Genomic DNA, 19,434 nt, shown 5'->3' with positions numbered 1-19,434 from the left:
AATCGATACAAATTTATTCATGTTAACAATAATTCTTAATAATAAATAATACATCTCCTAAACTACGTCATTCAAATTAAAAAACAAGCTTTCCATTAATCAAAAGCACAGCAATAAGTGGCATACAAAACAGTCATCGGCTTTGCACAACCGCATTTTGAATCTATATCTATTAACTTGGTCCGAGTACAAACGAGAGAGATTTACATACAAAAACGTACAAAAATATTGGCCTGCTAAGAGTAAAAAATGCTTAAACTAGTAATTTATATCACAATAAGTACAAAACTTGCATGGGGCTGGGTGTCGAGGGGATGTTCGGATAGAAAATTGCTTGGATATGGAAAATTGTAATGTTTTAATAAAAGAGAATTATAAATAAAAATTAAATTACTGAATTAGATAGAAGTTCTTGCAAAAATTGAAATAAACTTGGATGAAATTGGAACTTTCCTTAATGACTTTTGAACTGAAGAAACTTTAGAAACTAGAAAAATCTAAACTTACTTTATTGAATTGTTACAATTTTAATCTCTCATCAGTGAAATCAAGATGATGGAACACAGCTCAATAAGAAAATGCTGTTTATAGAAAAACTATATTAGCAATTTAATAATTAAAGTGGCGAGAGCTTGATATGTGTATTTCTTAATTAAAAAGTGAATAAAAAATTCAAGTCTAAACATTTAAAATTTCTTTCAAAACATTGGAATGAATTGAAGTATCTCAGCAACATTGTGTCTCCTCACTGACAATCAAATACCGATTCTTGTTCTACCCACAACATACCTTTAATTCCTACTTCTTGTTCTGGTAATTAAAAAAAATATTACGGTGTTGTCATTTTCAAGATTCCAAGTTCTATATGAAAATTGTTAGTATTCATTGGTATTTAGAATTCGTGTCTTTCAAAGTACAAAACTACTCTTAATTTTAAGAAAAGAGATGTGCTTCACTCACATACATTGCCATAGGCTATTGAACATGACCCCTGCGTAACACCAGGCATACATTTTTGAAAAGAAACATATTTTTCTAAACTACATGTTTATTCTAATGAAATGTTAAAATTCCAATTATTTTGTACGAAAAAAATTTTCTATACCATAAAAATAAAGTGTAAACCTTGATGAAATACCGAATATGTGACACAAAATAAGGCCAAAACTCTGATGAAATGGTGAAGACCTGGTGTAAATTTCCAGATACAATTTTGTTAAACGAAAAAAATCTTGTTCATAAACTCTTGATGAAATGTTAAAACCACTGTGTAGAGTTAGACCAAAAAAAACACACAATATTGAGTCCAAAAATCGCATTTCCTTCATAAAAAATACACATACCTTCAAATAATATATTTACACCAAAAGCTTACTTAAGCGAATCGAGCCTTATTTGATGTCCTAAGCAGCAAGTAACTTGGACGTTCAGATAATAATTACGCATAAAAAAGTACCAAACATTCATCAAAACTTTCAACAAAACTCACACACAGTTAACCGGAAGAGAAAGTCCGGGACTACCAAAAACGACTAGGCAGTTGAGGGAGAACAGTTAAAACTGCTCTATAAATTTGGATTTAACAGAAAATACAAAAAGATAATTCTCGTACTGGAATTTTGCTCTTGAAAAGTTATTCTCCCAAAATCACAGATCATTATCAAAAATGAAACTTTTTAGTGATATTAAAAGAAATTCCCTTTCGCTATTAATCTGAAAGAAAATCGACAACGCATGAAACTAACCAGTTTTCGTGACAAAAAAATTCGCAAAATCGCCTAATTTACACTACCAGATTTCATGATTTTGTCATCGTAATGCAGAGCCAAACTACCAATTAAAGCCACCAAAGTGCGATCCAGCCATGTTATCGGATTAGGATATATCAATCCTCCCTCGTAGAAGCCTAAATGACCCCCATGGGCTACTTCTACATGCAGAATATTTAAAGACTCAGCTGATAATAAAAAAAGATTTTTAAAATTTTAAAATAAAACAATGTAAAAAAACAGGACTTACAGGCAACTTTCCTTATAGGCTCCAATAGAGGTACCGGTACTATGGGATCATCTTTAGCATTTACAAAAATTATAGGTTTTTCTATGTTATGCAGATAGTTAATGCTTGAGCTCCAGCTGCAATAAAAGAAAGCTGCCATCAGAAAAATATTTTACAAACCCAGAAATACTTACTGGTACAATTCTGTAATCGTATTGAACCCATGAACTTTCCTTGTATAAGCTTCATCCAACTCAGGCAACGTTGCCGCAGAAATAATCTCGTTTTCAACCAACTGGAATCTTTGCTTTGCCTCTTCACTAAGCAACACTTTACTGTGACGCAGGATTATATTCTTCAAATTCTCAGTCATCACATAAAGGTAGAAACGTCGGAAATTTTGCCAGTTGAGTAGCCATTTAGTGCCCCTTTAAATTTATTTTTTTAACAGCGCTCCTCGTCAACAAAGCTTTTTAGTGGGTACTGAAACTTACTCGATGGCATTGTAACCCTGGCAGATAGATATACCACCGATGATATTGGGGTGTTTCACCCTCTCTTTTTCGCCTAGATACTTGGTGACGAGGTTGCCGCCTAGACTGAAGCCTACGCAGACCAATTTGGTGTTTGGGTGCCTGTTGATAAGGTTGAGGAGCATTGCGTGGAAGTCGTCGGTGTTTCCTGAAAAATTATGTGGATTTTATAATTAAGTTTATAAATGAAGCATAGCCTGTTTCAAGAGATTTTAAAATTACAAATTATCCAATTATTTGGTACAAATTATGAATCATTGCAAGAACAATTTGTTATTAATTTATAAATTAATTCTTAATAGCTTTTAAACAAATTATTAATAATTTATAAACAATTTATTAAGAATTTATCAACAACCTTCTTGATAAAAACGAAATATGAATAACAAAGTACCGTAAAATATTAGATTTTATATTAGATACCAGAATTAAAAACTAATCCGCTTTGACCATTGAAATGCTCCTCCACAGCTAATTTATGGTCTTTAGCATCAATAATTAGAATGTTATCAAACTTTTAACCAATACAAAAGGCAATAAAACTGAACTAATAATAATTATTGGCGTTAATTTATTTATATCGACTACTTTGTATTTGCAACGCTGTGTTGGATGATTTTGATGACCCAAAAGATAACAGGCATACATATTAAGGACCCATTAATGAAAAGTTGTTTCAAAGGTAAAATATTTACCATAACTAAAAATTCTTGGGGCAGTGACTGGAAGTTTGGGAAGGGCTCCTACATGGTTCAACACAGCACACCTGTAACCATGGTATTGGGCCCAATGGACAAAAGTTCGAATATAAACCGACTCGGAGGTGTTGCAGATGCCAGGGCATATGGCAATTGATATATCATCTGGGGAAGCAAAATAAAGAAAATATATAAAAACTAGTATTGAAAAGTTAATTTCAAACAAAATGTTAAATATTCCACAATGACCAATAAAATATTTAATATAGTTGAAAGCAAACCACCACAGGAAATATTTAAGTAATCATATTTATTTATTCTAGCAAATTAATAAGGTCATCTATCCTTCAAACATCAATATTATTTAAATACTACTGAAGTAATACAACATATATTTCTATGTTTGAATGATAGGTAACAAATACGCAAGTTTGCATTTTTTTCAGTTGTAACACATCCACTTAATAATGCTTATTTAATATAAATTATGTTCTATCATAATACATTTAATGAAAATCTGAGAACAAATAGCAATTTGTGGCAAATTATCATTGCAAATCAGGTGATACCTACTTAGTAAATCTCCATAACAGTAAATAGCAGATGGTTAACTTATCATTGATAAAATTAACACATTATTAATCACAATGATATTAATTAATCAGGCCAAAAATTCAGTTAAGTACCTCATTATCTAATTCACGAAATCCAGGAATATTTTGCAAGTATTATTAAGTAGGTACCTTAACTAAATTTATGGCTTCTTACCTATGATTTTTCTTAGCTCAGAATTAACTTACCAGGGAAGTTTGTATCTAAGGGTTGGTACATGTCATAAGTTAGGGTAGTGCCATCAGACAGAGTAAGGAAAATACGCTCCCCCATGGGCCATGGGCACTTTACTCTACCAATAACACTGTGGATTATGGTCTGAACATGGCCACTGAAACCCCATAGTCTCGTTGGAATGTATCTGCATGAAAATTCGCATTAGTTTTGAAATTTTAACAAATAAAAACAAGTAATTATAATTTTTAACCTATTTAACTTTCATTTTTATCTCTATTTATTTAGTATTATTACAATTACCATCCTATTGACTGTTTACCTACATCAAGTAACTAACAAAGCTGATTGTAAGTTACATCTGCTAGGAAGAATTCAATAAACAGCTAAATATAAGAAATGAGTAATTGTTTATTGTATATTAACTCATAGTAAAAAGTTGTAATAAATGTGAATTAATGAATATAAGATATGATCAAAACACTACAAGATATTTAAATTAGTTTCTCATGGATTTTATATAGAATGTCCCTTAAATCAAGATAATTCAGTATAGGAAATTACTTTAAACAACTCAAAAATTCAAAGCGTTTAAGGCCTAAATAAAAATGTAATCTGGATTTCCAAAAAAACCTGAATAGTTGGTAACACCATACTGTAACTACTCTCTCTCATTAGCAGTCAGAGAGTCATTATCTCTAAAGATGCCAGTACAGAAGATCTCAATATGCACAGCATCCCAGTATCTTACCTATAAGTTTCAAATTGGCTCGGGGGGTACCATTAGGTATTTTTTGAGAATATTCTTAAAAGCCTAAATATAGAATTTAGACGTCACAAAGCGCATTAATAGAATAAACCTTTTCACATTTGAAAGAAAAATGCATAGATCCTTGGAATGTTTGAGTAAAGGTTTCGTAGTATTGCCAACACTAATTGCCAGCAACATGCTGAACTTACGGTTCGCTCAACAGGGGTGAAATCTTCAAAACATTGTCGAGGAACTTATTGTCACCACACCAAATCGAGGGCCTTTGAGGCTGAGAGTTTACGTTGAGAATTCTGAAGAGAATACATAAGATAACAGCAATTACAGCCAAGAGGGCCGTCGACATTGCTGCCTCGTTCCCGAAGGAAACTGTCACTGACGCTCTTGTTTGGGACCCAAATACCAGGAGGAATCAGATCTACGGTAATTTTCACTCAATTTCAAAAAGAGATTGTGATTACTTTCTGAGAATCTGGCTTGAAATTAAACCAAAAATCGGTGTGATACGGGCGCGGTGATTGACAGATGGGAAAACATTTCGGTACGTCGTTGCCGACAAGAAAAATCTGCTCAAATGAATCAAAGAATTACAAAAAAAATAAAGAAATAATTGACCTTTTTTATTAGAATGCGTTGAGTCATTTTCTCTAATTATTTGGATTATTAAATTTTATAAGTTGTATTTAGTATTTTAAAAAACTTCGATTAAATTTGTAGAAGAAAATCCTTGAGGATAGGATATGGCATCACCGCATACTCAGGTGATGATTCTCTTATTAAATTGCGCATGACTGTTGAATCAAATATTTTACAGACAGACATAACTTGTTGGCTGTATTTCTAATTTAAAAAATAAGAAAGGACAGAAATACTCAGGCAGTGTTAGCAAAAGTAAGAATTTTTATTGGTTTCCATCGTTGCCAAATCATATATCTTTCCAACAAGTCCTATGGGTTTTTGAACAAAAATTTGGTAGATTTCGACTTTATTCTTATTTATGCCACATAAGCTTCATATCTTTTTGTACTTATTAATTGTTTTTCTAAAGCCATATAAAACGAAAAGTAATTTTTTGATTTAATTTCACAAATCGGCAACATCACAAAATGCCTCTTTTCATCCATCTCCTACCGTCACCCTCATTTCGTCATCTAACCTCACTTTTTCAAAGAAGATGGAAAGTGTGTCGTTTTTACCATAAAAGTAAGCAAACGTGCCCATTTAAAATTTTTTTCAATTTCTCATTATTAGAACGATTACACCAACTACAAGTTGTGAAACTACAACATGGGCACCCTCGTAGGAAATGAAAATAATCCTGCTACCCTTAAAGTAGTCCTAGCAAACAATTTCTCAAAAATCAAATACCCTGTAAAGGTTACTGGGCATAATGGTAAGTTGCACCTCTGTTTTCTAAAATTTCTTAAACATCTAATGATTTCAATCCTAGAACAAGGCCGCCTTCCTTATCTTACTATCGATTCAATAGATGACAGTATATTCATTCCAAATGCAGCAATATGGTTGTTGTTTCCACCCCCTGAGGGACTAAAAGAGAAAGTGAGGGAGATTTTGGAGTCTGAGGCCACAGTTTTAGCACCCAGTGTTGCTTTGATTTTAGGAAATAATGTGAAATCTGAACCAATTAAAAGTTCGGTAGCAGTTCTATTGAAAAGTTTGAATTCAGAGCTTGAAGGGGCAGAATTTTTAGTTCAGGTATGTTGTGATGCCGTTTTATAGTTAAAAAGTGTATTGCAGTCATTTATTTAGAAAGCCTAATTAAAATATGGGTTTTGTTTGAAATGATGCAATTTTTTAATGGGATTTCTCCTCCCCAAACATGAACATAAAACATTTCCCTTGAGCTATTTTTAAGAATTTTTAAGTTTAGAAAGTCCTGTCATGTTTATATAGATTTTAAAAGCAATGCTTTGCATTTTGTTTTAATTTATAAACATGTGGATAACAATATGAAAGCTCTTATCTATAATTAAACAGAGAATTACGCTTATTATATTATCTAGTGTAATTAATTATTGTATATAGCATTTTGTTGGGTAATTTTGCCACAATTTAGCAAACACTGCTGGTCAACTGTAACTGTATAATATTTGCAATTCCTGTGGAAGTTTTGAACTTGACCTTATCAAAAATTATTAAAAGACTTCAAATGTCCCCTTACTATAAACATACATATACTTATATTCCAGAACACTCTGACTATTGCAGACATTGCAATTTTCTCCACCCTGTACCCAATCTTCAAATCTGAAAAGCTCTCAAAAGATTACCTCGCTAACTCACCCAACATCACCAAGTGGCTTGACTCACTTGACCATTTACCTAAATTCAAGGTAACAACCTCCCACCCTCCTCTTCCAAATCTCAATAACAATTTTATCACTTGTAGGATGCCACATCCTTAGTTTTCCATCAACGAAACAGTATAGGCACTTTGTCATATCAAGTCTTGTTTCAAAGCTCCAAATATTTAGCTCCTCACCACCCTTCAGGTGACCAAAAACAACTCCCTCATATTATCTCACAAGAAAAAGAGTCCCCTAAACATGAGGTTGAGTCTGTGAGTGCAGAAGAGTTTCAATCAGCAGAGAAGGCTTGGAAAAAGTTGCCAGATTCTTTACCTAAACTTAAAATTCCACCAAAAGTTGTGTAAGTTCTCGAATGGAATATGTAGAATTTTATTAATAAGGTAATACTACAGGCTTCCTCAGTCAGGGGAAAAAAACATTCTAATAACCTCTTCTTTGCCCTATGTGAATAATGTTCCACATTTGGGGAACATTATTGGTTGCGTCTTGTCTGCAGACGTTTTCGCCAGGTTCTCGCGCCTGTGTAACAATAACACCCTGTATATTTGTGGTACTGATGAATATGGAACTGCTACGGAAACTAAAGCATTAGAGGAAGGCTTATCTTGTCAAGCAATATGCGACAAATACTTCAAAATCCATGAAGAAATTTACCAGTGGTTCAACATTAGTTTTGATGCTTTTGGGCGCACGTCTGCTGCTTTCCAAACAGAGTAAGTTTTTTAAGTCTTTTAAGCAGACAAAGACAAGACACATTATTTAGATTGGCCCAAGATTTGTTTCTGCAACTTGACCACAATGGATTCATGTTTACTCAATCAGTGGATCAACTCCATTGTGAGAAGTGTAATCGATATCTAGCCGATCGGTTCGTTGAAGGAGGGTGTCCCAATATTGGGTGCAACTATGAGGATGCTAGAGGGGACCAATGTGATGGGTGTGGGAAATTAGTTAATGCAATTGAGCTAAAGAATCCCAAATGCAAGATTTGCGGGGACACTCCAAAATTGAAGTCGTCCAGTCAGTTCTTCATTGATTTACCCAAGGTGAGTTACTAATTATTTTCATAATTATTTATGATTACATTTGTTCTAAAGCTGGAGCCGTTGCTCCACCACTGGATAAAACGATCAAGTCCTGGCTGGACTCACAATGCGGATGTAATAGCGAAAACCTGGCTCAGAGAAGGTCTAAAACCTCGATGTATTACTCGAGACCTTAAATGGGGAGTTTCAGTACCTTTGGATGGGTTTCGAAGCAAGGTAACCAGTTCTTATTCACTAATCTTTGATATGTTTAGGTTAGTAACATAGTGCAAATCTGAGACATTAACCAACACCTCAAAATTCTTTAGCATTTATCAGTTTTCCCCTCAATACAGGTGTTTTACGTCTGGTTCGATGCTCCCATTGGGTATTTGTCGATAAGCAAAGCCTATAGTTCCGACTACGAAAAATGGTGGCGTCCAACTCAAGAAACCAAAGTCAATTTATATCAATTTATGGCAAAAGATAACGTACCTTTTCATGCCATCTTGTTCCCTGCAATGCTGCTAGGAGCCAACAGGAATTATGTTACTGTTTCCCACATTATGGCCACAGGTGCTTTATTGTTTTAAGCTATTTGAACAATTCAATAAATGTGAACATTATAGAATATTTAAATTATGAAGATGGAAAATTTTCAAAATCCAGAGGTGTAGGGGTGTTTGGCAACGATGCGAGAGATACCAAAATTCCTAGCGATGTTTGGAGATTCTATCTTTTGTATGTACGTCCTGAGGCTCAAGATTCCAGCTTTAGCTGGAGCGACTTGGCAACAAAAAACAACTCCGAATTGCTCAATAATCTCGGAAACTTCATTAATAGGCACGAAAGCTCAGTTCTTTAATTTAACACAAATAAAAATAATCCAAAATTATAGGGCATTAATCTTCGTTAAAAACAACTTCAACAAAACGATCCCTCAAATGGATCTCACCGCGGAAGATTATACAGTTTTGGCTTTATGCACAAGAGAACTGAAAGGATATATGATAGCATTGGAGAAATGTCGTTTGAGAGATGGAATTAGGCATATCTTAGCCATTTCCAGACACGGAAATCAATATGTGCAAGCCAACCAGCCATGGGTCAGGATGAAGGAAGGTGATGCTGGACGGTAAGGAGCATTTTTCGTAAGGTCAGTAATTTTGCGATCAAAATTTTCGTTTTAACAGCACTGTTCTCTGCAGTTGAGATTTACCAAATTTATTAAGTTCAAAGGAAGTATATATTGACTTGTCTTAGGATTGAGGTTTACCCTTATTTTAGGTTTTTAACAACAACGAAAAACGCAGAACTTTCACATTAAAATTAATCCATTAAAACTAATATAAGAATTATTACCTCTTAGATTAAGAGGAGGCACAGTGGTAGGACTATGTACCAATTTGGCCTGTCTTCTAGCCACTCTGCTACAACCCTACATGCCGGAAACCAGCGCTCAATTAAAATCCCAATTAAATTGTACCGATTTCGTCTTAAACCCTGAGTAAGTCTCCGTTATCTCTTTCTCACACGTGTGATTACAACTAAAAGATTTTAGGAACATAGAAATTATAAATTTGTTGCCTTCCGGCCATCAAATTGGAGATCCACAGCCGCTGTTTAGCAAAATTGAGCCAGAACTCATTGAGGAGTACAAGAAGAAATTTGCAGGTACTCAGGAGTCGAGAAAATCTCCGAAGGAGAATATTTCCTCAAGTGGAAGTATATGTAATGGAAATGTAGATCCTGAGATGTTAGAGGAAGCCGTTGCCAAACAGGTAAGTTTTTCTGTTTTTTTTTAGCATTGATTTTGCCAGAACAACTTTATTTGGAATATCCTTAAGGGTTTCGTGGTGAGAAAACTGAAAGAAAGTGGCGTCGACAAGTCCATTTGGCAGCCTGAAGTAAACAAACTTTTGGCTCTTAAAAAACAACTAGTTGCCCTCACCGGCGTCGATCCTAGTAAACCTGGTAAAAAGGGTAAATCTGCTGATAGCAATAATGCTCCCGATGGTGCAAAAAATGAAAAAAAGAAAGAACAAAGAGGTAATTCTGAAATACAAGTTTTGCAGATTTTGCTCACAGTCTAATAAAATTTACAGCAAATGACCTGAGAAAGTTGAAAAGTAATTAAAGGACAGACCTGTAATTAAAAATCAAATCATCTGCTGATCCCTTAAAGAAAGCAGTTTTATTGCATAAGCCCATTTTTTTGGCAATCGACTTCGCCACCCTCCTAGTGAAAGTTAACTATAAGGCAAAATAATCTAAAGTATTAATAAGGAATTGTAGAACAGGCCTTTCTATGTAATTTATTTATTTATTTATTTATTTTACAGCAAAAAGGGATTTGATCTAAATAGAACTTTTTTGAATAAACGTGAAGGTATTAAGTCATATGCGTATTTTTCAAATCCTATTTACTTCCTTAAAATAAAACCGAAAATGTCTATTTACATAATGAACAACTGTAACATTAATTCCTAGCTAGGTATATTTACAATTCTAATTTCTATATAATTTACATGTTCTATTAGAATATTATACAATAATACACATCATTATCGGTTTCCGAAAACCCTAAGTAGGGCCATCATCATCCTCTTCGTATAAGGACAGTATCTGTAGATTTTCATACATTCGTGGGAGTAGTTGATGGAGTGTCCATTCTTTAAGGCGTCTTGCAGTTGTTTACCAGCCCAAGTCTGATTATTTGCAGCTGCCCTAAAACAAACAGAGAAATTCACCATCTTTGTGAACAAAACAGTAAGAATCTTTTGTTAAGTTTGCAAAGTTCTTGAAGAATTCCATGATTTATTTCCTTAAAATAATACTCAGAATTAAAAAAAATGTGTTTGGATCTAAATAAGAACTCAAAATACCTACTAAAACTTACTCTGTTAGATGCAAAATCATCTTTTCTTCATATACCAGCTCGTGCTCCTTTGATGCGGCCAATTGACAAATGAAACTTCTAGCACAACTCGCCGGATCTCTTTTTATCACCAGCTCCCAGTTGATTTGAGGTTGTCTTTCTTCGATTGAACGTTTAAAAACTTTGATTGGCTCGGATGATTCTCCTATAGAAAAACCGCCTTACGAATAAAATCGTGTTAAAATGTTATGTGCTTACCGTTGTTATTATTGAATAGTTTGCTTGTTCCGTGGTCTCCACCACCACCGCTGCCAAAACCTCCTTGCATTATGGAATTGAAATCCTGGGCCAGAGTGTGGAGCATCCAGAGACCTGCCAAACCGAGTCCAGCCATCACTACTACTCGCATAAAATTTGCTGCTTTTGTGAAGCCCATAGCTGCGATTAGTATCATTAGCTGGATCCATCGGCTCATCTAAAAACATTTCATTCACATTCTGTACCAATGCATACGACGTATATTACATAACAACTGGTATCAACCATAGCAAAAAAGAGCAATTTTCCATTTAAATTGCTCTCATGCTAAATTGGTTTCTTATGTATATCAATCTTGTTATGTTTTATTGACCTCGCCTCCAACTTCCTTCAAGCAAACCAGCATTACATGAGAAAGTGCAAGTGCGTGAAATAATTACGCTGAATGTGTATCATGCTAAACAGACAGCTTCTGGTTAGCATGCTGCACCAAAGAAAGTGAGAGTTGAATGAAAATGATTATTTTTTTAATGCTTCATTTGGTAAAGAATTTTAGGACAGATAAACTAATGAACCGTGCTAAAAATGATCAAGATAAGGGCTTGTTACATGGAAAGTGCCACTTCGATCTAGATAGTCCCTGCTGAATCAGTCATCTAGTTAGTTAACAGTATTATGCAAGTTGGTCTTGATTAAATGATAGGTTGAAAACGAGAGCGTTATATTTATTATTATTTGGTATTTGTTTTCTAATAAGACTAACAGCAGTTAGGCGATACAAGATTGCACCACTTTAGCATACTTACTCGTTCCTTTTTATCTGATTTATCGTAAATCATTTGCAAATATCACAAGAGCCACTGAAAGTGGAGCTTAAAGAGTAATTATTTACATACAGCTGTGTTTTCTCGTTCATTCTTAAACCCGTTAATGTCGAAAAAAATCCTAAAAGGGTCATTATTACCAATTATATTGAAAATACTTCGAAAATTGATTTAATTAGGTCGCTATATGTTAAATATACATATGCAAAGCAGTGGTATCTAATAAGAGGTTCCTCCCATGTGAACACTCCCGCTAGGCTCTCAATGTATGCCCATTCTTCTTTAGTAATAAATAGTATGATGCTTCGGAATTGTCTAGACTGAGGGAGACATTTTAGCATAGTTGGGCCCTCCTCTAAAAGTATATTGGAATGGCCCATTGAATCCCTTTTTCTCAAACAATCCTCTAATCACCGTTGTCGCCTATTATTTGCAGCCCCCAATTCTCCCATGAAAAGCCATATCCTCCCTCTTGATCTAGATTGGAAGCTCCGACTTTAACAATGTGTTGATTACCGTTCCCAACCTGGTCTTTAATTCACTGGTGAAGGCCGAGCAGACCACTCTTTGTGATCTCTCCAACTTTAGCACACAGCAAGCCTTATCCATGGTTAGCCATCAACTCTCGAATCCATAAGAGAAGAGACGTTCGATCTGATTATCGCGTGTGAAAAGCCAGTGTAGGATGTGTGGTTTCAGATGTAGCGGTTAATCTTCATCTCTATCTCACTGCCACCTGCTCAGCCTAGGGGACCCTTATAGATTTAAGCCTTTGGGATTGGCCTGCTAGACCTCTCGACTTTACTCCACTAGATTTTTACTTGTGAGATAAGATAAAAGAATAAGTTTACACTACACCAGTAAATCATAAAAGGGAATTACGCTAATTGCATTCGTGGATTGATGCAAATAAAAACTAGAGGGTGAGGAATGAGTTTGTAAATGTGCACATTTTGAAGTGATTGGAATCCAATGGTCATTTTACAAAAATACAGAATGCTTTATCTAAAAATACGCACTTAAGACAAGTTTAAGGTCCAATCGAGAAAATATGGATTTTCTAAAACACCCTTTACCCTTCCAAAATTTCTGTTTTACGTGAATTCAAATCCCGTTCTAGTAGAGGTTTTAGGGCCTTATTTTAAACAAATAATTAATAACTTTAGTTAAAGTCTCGAAAAGCGCTAGAGATAGATATAGAAAGTATTAACCAGAAATGATAAAAAATGACAAACCTAAAAATTAAATAATCTATAGGATGTCTCATTTAATATATTGAAATTGCTACTACTTTTTTATGCAATGGATAACGTCGCATGGTTGAAAATATTTTAGGTCGATAGAGCAACACCTATATCTGCAAATATTCAGAAAGAATCCTGTGTGCAGTTTTCCATTAACGACTCCTCTACTACCGACCATGAATCACCCTGTATATAGTTTTATTCCGGTGGTATAATGAGATTCTCAGGTATTTCCAAATTTTCCCTTTGCAAACCCAAAATTATTGAAATTTTTATGCAAATAAAACAACTTACATTTATTCAACAAACCCCACAAAATAGTCACTTTTAAGGGTACGTAATCCAATCAAAGACACTTAAGATAGTCTTATTACACTTAAGACTATCAAAGCGGGTTTGCGCCTTTATAAACTCGGTTTTGGCTAGGGAGATGGGAAAGCAGCGAAAGTGTTTTCGTGCCTTTAATCGCGAAACAGGAACGTAGTAGATTCAAGAGCACCAATCACCGGCTAGATTTTATCACCCGTATAACTGCTTTATAGAACCATTCATGTGATTTTTATTCATATTATGTGCTACATTGTGTAACATTAATTATATCGCAAATTAATACGTATATGTGTGATTTTAAGCAAATATCTCGTCTAATTAATAAGTCTGTTTTTTTATATAATTTTTTTTTTTGTGTAACAAAATAATTAGGCAAAAAGAGATTTCCTGGGGTCGGGTCTGGGTTTTGCAGCCTTCTTCTCATCTTCCGGGTCTTCAACATAACGATAGAGCAGGAATAGAGCGACACAGCCGCAAATGCTCAAACTAGCCCCGCATAGAGCTAAAGCTTCGGTCATGTGGGAGAATTGGGAGATTTCGCACATCTTCAATGAAATGATAGAAGTTATTATAGTGAATAAGGACACTAAGGTATTGAAGGTTATATCCTGGAAAAATATATTTCTAACATTTTTTTCTAGTTAAATAATTTAGAAGTAGATATTATACCCAATTAATCCATAATCCTGGGTTTTTCACTGTCCATCCTAAAGAGAAAAAAATTAGCAGCAGCAATTGTCCTATGAAACCTAGACTAATACCGCTGAGATTGGCATAAGAAATCCTTAAATTTATGCACTGTTGACTCAACACTGACCAAGACACCAAACTCCCCACCTGAAAGCACTTATACACAACTCCAAATTACTATATATTTAAATTTCTTCACCACAAAAACTTACTAGGCTGCTCATTTTGAAGATGCCAGTTGTCGTTGGAAGGAACTTCCCTCTTTTAAGTTTCTTCCTGACAACTTCATCATGTGTATCGTAAACTGGGGAAATCTGAGAGAAGAAAAGTTGAGATTTTCTACGGTTTATCGCTGCGTCAACCATTGTTTAGATTGATTAAGTTAAACTAAGCACCAATAAATCAAAAATTGGAAAACAAAACTAATCTCCGGATTATACAATCTCAGCAAATGTTTGCGAATGCGTTGAGGACGATTAAATAGAATTATCTCAAATTTTGCCAATAATATATAAAGGTATTTTACTATAATGCTTACTTATTGTTAATGTTAATGTCCCCGTCACTTCTAAAATAGTAAAAACAACGCATATGATTGAAAGAAAGTAATTGTTTTCATGAAATCAGACCCTTGTATTCAACAATACATAATGTATAAATTGGTAACAATTTATTATAGACAAAGGAATGTGTACAGATTACGACTCACAATAAATATCAACTTATTTATAAAGGTTCATTTCTCTATTATAATAAAACCGGTGTAAAACAAATCTTATTCACTAAAATATAAACTTTTTCCCAATAGACCTTATTGTAAACAAGGTTTACTACGTATCATCGTTAGTTCCATCTTTATCAATAAATGTCAATATATCCTTGGTTCTGGTGACTTTTTTGTACTCTTTGTGGTTCTCTTGAACTTTGATAAAGTTCTGTAAGAGTGCTTGAAAATCTATGGTTGTTTTTGGTCTGGTCCTAGAGTTCGACCTACAATAGGAGTTTTTCTCTTTAGGAAACGTGTTTATAAGATGTTCCTGTAAGGAGAAAACAGTCCTTCAAGTGGTTAAAATTTGAATTAATTTGGAGGCAGGTTAAAAGGAACTGGAATTTTATTCACAAAAACCTACGGAGTTTTGTTAGTTCAGATTAAATCACCATCAAATTATAGCAAATAAATAAAAACAAGTTAAGTATCTCAGTTTGTACTAGTCGTCAATATTTCCAGTGTCCAACCTGAACTAAAGTCAAAAATATTGAAAAGGGCAAATTTAACAATACTAACTTCTCGTCCAACTGCAGCTGAAGACTAGGAATGCAACTTAACCTATTTTTAAGTATCGTAAAAGCCTCGGTTTGAGGCAACAACATCAGCAATCCATACAGTGCTCTAACTAAGTATTTATCACAAGGTACTTCCAGTAACTCCAACCTTAAATCTAGAGCCAAAAAGAAAAATAATTTTGTATATTTAGTTATCAGCCAAGACTTACATGCAAAAATTGGAGACTCGATTAGCTGAACTAGTTTGTCGATTTCCATTAGGAAATCTACAGTTACTTCAATACTGGCACTAAAAATATTTATTAAGGAATAAAATTGTTTAATTAGTATAATGTTTGATACTCAATCTTCAAAAAGGATACAATAATTTTATGAGATCACATACGTGGCTATAGCTCTGGGTGAGCAAACACAAAGCTACAGTGGCCACTGGATTGTGACACCACGTTTTATAAAGACATAGAAAAAGTTGTTTATTTTCCTGAACAGATAAATCTTTAAGTCTGTTTCTGAGCTCAAATAACTCAGAAGAAGTCAGAAGAATCATGTTTAAATGATCCACCATGAGGCTGGCAAACTTAAGATTTGTTTCATTTAGGAGGATTTCTGCTACTGTAGTGTAGATGTCTTCAGCGCTCAGCAATACACATAATTGCCTAAATTGTAAATTTTTATATTAAACAAGTATTTAACAAAATTTTGACCAGCCATATTAAAAATATCCCCACTTTTAAAAAACTAGAACTAACCTGATGATGAAAGATCCTCGCTCGTTTAACAGACGTTTATCGCTGTTGAATAAGTAAAGAAGGCTAACGATGAATTTGTTATAGAATGTTGTTTTCTCTGAAAGAATATTTTTTTCAAAAGATAATGTTTTGGGGTTTGATTACCTTTGGGATCGTTATTTTTGTGAGGCGATATGACCTCGGCGATAACAACTAAACACTGTTGAACCACTTGATCCGCCTCATCTGAGAGGGTTCTTTGGAGTGCCGGGAATAATATATCTATATATATAACCATCTAAAGATTATTAAAATTCTTATTATTTTTATTTGCGGAAAATTGGAAATTATGAACCTTATTTGGGAGTTTCGTATACAAATCATAAATCCATTTTAAAACCGCCACTTTGGTTTGAATGGAATTGTGCATCAGGTACTGAATCAACACGTCAACTACAGATTCCAGGTCAATTTCCTGGGGAATTTCACCATTGCTAAAATCTACCAAAACCCAATAAACAGAAATATATAATTTTGAAAAAACATACCATTCATTCTCACTTGCTCATGAATCTCTTTATCCTGCAGAGCGATAAGCTTCATCAACGTAAAGTTGACCGCAGTTGCCGTTTCTTTGATGTCTGTCACTAGATTAAGGAAAAAAGGTCAGGAGCAATTAAATATGCACAGGAACTTATTATCTTTGAGTAGGAAATACATGTGATGATAGCAGAAAGCCATGTAAGAAGTGAGATATAACTCGAATATAAGTAATTGCAATATGAATACAATATAAATTACAAAATAAATGTTTAAAGATAAGATAGACTTAAATTTGCAGATATACCTACAGGGTATTTGTAAATTAGGTTGTTAGTTCAAAAAAGTTCATATATAAGAGTAGGTCGGTAAAAGTTTAGTTTCAGATATACAGGTTGTTAAAAATAGGATTTAAAACTATTTTTTTCTGGTTTTCTACCAATCACAATATATATGTCATAGCGGTTGAAATTAAACGACCTAATTTGAGGACACCCTGTATAAGTATAAGAGAACACCAAAAGCAATGGATTAGAGAAAATGAAGGTTATACTGGAAAAAGTTACATATTAAAATAAAGAAGGATACTTCTCCGGGCATCCGTTTCGAAAGCTAGACAGGGCAGAATTGCAGTAAAAATTCCCGACATATATGGCAACATTGCAGGACCGGACAGCTGTACAAATTCTTTTATCCAAGTTATAGCAGTAAACTAGAAGAGTTCATATGATAAAATACAATACTTGAAAGTTTTAATAATTTACCTGAACTAATTCATCATTCTTCTCCTGAGCATGATTGATCAGAATATTAATCATGGCTCCAAAGTTAACCCTAGATGGGTCGGCTTTAATGCTCCGCAAAAACTCTCCTAAAGCGGTTTCGCACATTTTTTTGACCTCCGAATTGGTGTCTTCTAATATACGGAATAATCCGTCCAGTATTTCCGGTAAATAGCTTATGAGGTCTAAAGTGGGTTCACTATGTATTACTGAAATCCAGGATATGATAAACTGGCGCGAAAACGCGTTTTTTGTATAGATTCTTTCACGCAGAAGAGGAATGAAGCCTTCGAGATCGAATTTGGAGCTTTCTGCCACAATGTCCTGCAAATTTAATCCATGGCAAAAGTTATGCTTAGAATTAACATAAAAATTATGGTCTTAAAAATAACATTTTATGTCACTTATCAACATTCTCATTTATACCTACGTTATTCTAATTTCAAATAAAAGCTATATAAGAAATTTCTGTTAATCAAGGCACCCCATCTTAAAATTTTAATCTTTTAAAAGAGACTTACCTTTAATAACCTATCTAGTAGCTCTGAAGCATTTTTTATATTCTGATCTGAATCGGTGGCAATTTTACTCAGAGCATTAAAAATGGTGGGGAAATTGGGTAAAACCGAACCCCTCGCCACTTTAACCACATTGTACAGAGACTCACAAGCATAGTACCTAACACGTAAATCTTGATCTGACAAGCACCCTATTATAGGTTTTATTAGCTCATCTGTATAGCCTCCAGTATCCTGAAATCAATCCCTATAGATTAGTTATTAGAGGAATTGAGGAGAACGCACTTTTCCTAAGGCAATAGCTATGGCAGCCAACCCAATAAGCCCTCCCTTTCGAGCATGGGGATTCTGCGACAAAGCAAAATCCTGTCCAAGGACTTTAAGTATTCGCTTTATTTGACCGGTATTGTTCACTGCAGCAAACTCTTTAACCATTCTGAAGGTTTTGTTATTGTAGATAAACGAAAAATTGTGATTTAAAGTGGCGAAAAGAGGGACACTTACTTTTCGATTTCCAAAGCAGCAGCCTTCCTCTTTTCGTACAGTTTGTCATTGAGGGCACGCACACACGCCGCACTGAGGGGGGCATAGTCTTTATCTGACATTAGAAAGGGTGGAAATGGGGTAAATTGAATTAAAAAAACATTAAAAAAATCCTAAACACTGAAACCTAACCACAAAAAATAGTGTCAGTAAAATGAAGTTGATTTTGTGCCGTAGTGCCATTTCTGAATTCTTCCAACATGGCTGAGAGAATTGTAGTTCAGATGCATTGCCGCGCTTACCTGCCAAGGTCGTTATAATTGTCTCTGAATTATTTAAATAAAATTGTTAATAATTAATACTTTAAGGCTCCAACAACAAAACAATTTTTTCAGATTTGTTTGTTTAAACATCAAACTGGTAAACAACAGAACAATAAACGTCCTAACGAACCTTTTGCGTAATTGGATTACCTCAGGCGCCGCTGCCAGTGCGGATGAACTTATTCTGATCTAACAATTAGCCAGATATTTACATTCATATCAGATTTTGCACATCTGTAACGCCACCGGGCAAGATGAATATTCAACCGTATTCATGGGGGTTAATATTCCGACTCATGAAGAGAGAAACTTTATTGGGTGTTGAACACGTGAATAATTCCATTGCGATATTGTGGAGAATTTTGTGTGTTATTGATATTTTGGGGATCATGATTGAGAAGTTTTTTCGGTTC

General features: G+C 34.3%; 5 protein-coding genes across 9 annotated transcripts; 1 reads left to right on the top strand and 4 right to left on the bottom strand.

Moving 5' to 3' along the window:
- Positions 1 to 5,319, bottom strand: Hydr2 (abhydrolase domain-containing protein 2). The gene is made up of 7 exons (XM_066406923.1): positions 4,976 to 5,319; positions 4,030 to 4,202; positions 3,227 to 3,394; positions 2,493 to 2,679; positions 2,193 to 2,426; positions 2,020 to 2,135; positions 1 to 1,957 (listed from the first exon to the last, which is right to left on the bottom strand). The coding sequence occupies exons 1-7, from the start codon at positions 5,128 to 5,130 to the stop codon at positions 1,779 to 1,781; spliced, it is 1,212 nt and encodes a 403-aa protein (XP_066263020.1). The 5' UTR covers positions 5,131 to 5,319; the 3' UTR covers positions 1 to 1,778.
- Positions 5,320 to 5,973: 654 nt separating this feature from the next.
- Positions 5,974 to 10,539, top strand: MetRS (methionyl-tRNA synthetase 1). The gene is made up of 14 exons (XM_066406897.1): positions 5,974 to 6,177; positions 6,235 to 6,500; positions 6,995 to 7,138; positions 7,195 to 7,454; positions 7,507 to 7,827; positions 7,878 to 8,160; positions 8,212 to 8,376; positions 8,496 to 8,715; positions 8,769 to 8,982; positions 9,038 to 9,274; positions 9,509 to 9,646; positions 9,701 to 9,920; positions 9,987 to 10,188; positions 10,245 to 10,539. The coding sequence occupies exons 1-14, from the start codon at positions 6,072 to 6,074 to the stop codon at positions 10,274 to 10,276; spliced, it is 2,808 nt and encodes a 935-aa protein (XP_066262994.1). The 5' UTR covers positions 5,974 to 6,071; the 3' UTR covers positions 10,277 to 10,539.
- Positions 10,540 to 10,568: 29 nt separating this feature from the next.
- On the bottom strand, positions 10,569 to 13,760 carry LOC136420140 (uncharacterized). Its single transcript, XM_066406942.1, has 4 exons — positions 13,638 to 13,760; positions 11,276 to 11,492; positions 11,039 to 11,222; positions 10,569 to 10,866 (listed from the first exon to the last, which is right to left on the bottom strand). The coding sequence occupies exons 2-4, from the start codon at positions 11,490 to 11,492 to the stop codon at positions 10,704 to 10,706; spliced, it is 564 nt and encodes a 187-aa protein (XP_066263039.1). The 5' UTR covers positions 13,638 to 13,760; the 3' UTR covers positions 10,569 to 10,703.
- On the bottom strand, positions 13,634 to 14,821 carry LOC136420139 (uncharacterized). 4 transcript variants are annotated; one of them, XM_066406938.1, is made up of 4 exons: positions 14,576 to 14,821; positions 14,435 to 14,519; positions 14,343 to 14,380; positions 13,634 to 14,281 (listed from the first exon to the last, which is right to left on the bottom strand). In XM_066406938.1, the coding sequence occupies exons 1-4, from the start codon at positions 14,726 to 14,728 to the stop codon at positions 14,042 to 14,044; spliced, it is 516 nt and encodes a 171-aa protein (XP_066263035.1). In that variant the 5' UTR covers positions 14,729 to 14,821; the 3' UTR covers positions 13,634 to 14,041. The 4 variants fall into 4 exon arrangements, with proteins under 4 accessions (XP_066263035.1, XP_066263037.1, XP_066263034.1 ...); XM_066406940.1 differs by having other exon boundaries at positions 13,634 to 14,218; positions 14,576 to 14,819; XM_066406937.1 differs by having other exon boundaries at positions 14,343 to 14,519; positions 14,576 to 14,818.
- Positions 14,822 to 15,018: 197 nt separating this feature from the next.
- Positions 15,019 to 18,870, bottom strand: LOC136420121 (protein VAC14 homolog). Of its 2 annotated transcripts, none has more exons than XM_066406912.1 (13): positions 18,720 to 18,870; positions 18,501 to 18,651; positions 18,219 to 18,449; positions 17,680 to 18,021; positions 17,504 to 17,627; positions 16,924 to 17,022; positions 16,731 to 16,876; positions 16,541 to 16,673; positions 16,397 to 16,493; positions 16,010 to 16,303; positions 15,857 to 15,936; positions 15,649 to 15,802; positions 15,019 to 15,353 (listed from the first exon to the last, which is right to left on the bottom strand). In XM_066406912.1, the coding sequence occupies exons 1-13, from the start codon at positions 18,818 to 18,820 to the stop codon at positions 15,194 to 15,196; spliced, it is 2,112 nt and encodes a 703-aa protein (XP_066263009.1). In that variant the 5' UTR covers positions 18,821 to 18,870; the 3' UTR covers positions 15,019 to 15,193. The 2 variants fall into 2 exon arrangements, with proteins under 2 accessions (XP_066263009.1, XP_066263010.1); XM_066406913.1 differs by having other exon boundaries at positions 16,924 to 17,016.
- Between the last annotated feature and the right edge of the window lie 564 nt (positions 18,871 to 19,434).

Source organism: Euwallacea similis, chromosome 3, assembly GCF_039881205.1.
Source record: "Euwallacea similis isolate ESF13 chromosome 3, ESF131.1, whole genome shotgun sequence".
NCBI lineage: Eukaryota > Metazoa > Arthropoda > Insecta > Coleoptera > Curculionidae > Euwallacea > Euwallacea similis.
The sequence above is the reverse complement of the archived record's forward strand: the minus strand, read 5'-3'. Positions and strand labels throughout refer to the sequence as shown.

Excerpts from the sequence above, each read along its gene's own strand:
- LOC136420121 (XM_066406912.1), bottom strand. The coding sequence starts at position 18,820 with ATGTCAGATAAAGACTATGCCCCCCTCAGTGCGGCGTGTGTGCGTGCC. Across the intron at positions 16,304-16,396 it reads CGAGGATCTTTCATCATCAG|GCAATTATGTGTATTGCTGA; the intron begins GTTAGTTCTAGT and ends TTTACAATTTAG. Across the intron at positions 15,937-16,009 it reads TGTGATCTCATAAAATTATT|TGCCAGTATTGAAGTAACTG; the intron begins GTATCCTTTTTG and ends AAATATTTTTAG.
- MetRS (XM_066406897.1), top strand. The coding sequence starts at position 6,072 with ATGGGCACCCTCGTAGGAAATGAAAATAATCCTGCTACCCTTAAAGTA. Across the intron at positions 6,178-6,234 it reads AAAGGTTACTGGGCATAATG|AACAAGGCCGCCTTCCTTAT; the intron begins GTAAGTTGCACC and ends TTTCAATCCTAG. Across the intron at positions 8,716-8,768 it reads TTCCCACATTATGGCCACAG|AATATTTAAATTATGAAGAT; the intron begins GTGCTTTATTGT and ends TGAACATTATAG.
- LOC136420139 (XM_066406937.1), bottom strand. The coding sequence starts at position 14,728 with ATGGTTGACGCAGCGATAAACCGTAGAAAATCTCAACTTTTCTTCTCT. Across the intron at positions 14,520-14,575 it reads TCTTCAAAATGAGCAGCCTA|TGCTTTCAGGTGGGGAGTTT; the intron begins GTAAGTTTTTGT and ends GTTGTGTATAAG. Across the intron at positions 14,282-14,342 it reads CAGGATTATGGATTAATTGG|GATATAACCTTCAATACCTT; the intron begins GTATAATATCTA and ends ATATTTTTCCAG.
- LOC136420140 (XM_066406942.1), bottom strand. The coding sequence starts at position 11,492 with ATGAGCCGATGGATCCAGCTAATGATACTAATCGCAGCTATGGGCTTC. Across the intron at positions 11,223-11,275 it reads ACTATTCAATAATAACAACG|GAGAATCATCCGAGCCAATC; the intron begins GTAAGCACATAA and ends GTTTTTCTATAG. Across the intron at positions 10,867-11,038 it reads ATGATTTTGCATCTAACAGA|GGCAGCTGCAAATAATCAGA; the intron begins GTAAGTTTTAGT and ends TGTTTGTTTTAG.
- Hydr2 (XM_066406923.1), bottom strand. The coding sequence starts at position 5,130 with ATGTCGACGGCCCTCTTGGCTGTAATTGCTGTTATCTTATGTATTCTC. Across the intron at positions 4,203-4,975 it reads TCACCCCTGTTGAGCGAACC|ATACATTCCAACGAGACTAT; the intron begins GTAAGTTCAGCA and ends ATTTTCATGCAG. Across the intron at positions 2,427-2,492 it reads CAGGGTTACAATGCCATCGA|GGGCACTAAATGGCTACTCA; the intron begins GTAAGTTTCAGT and ends ATAAATTTAAAG.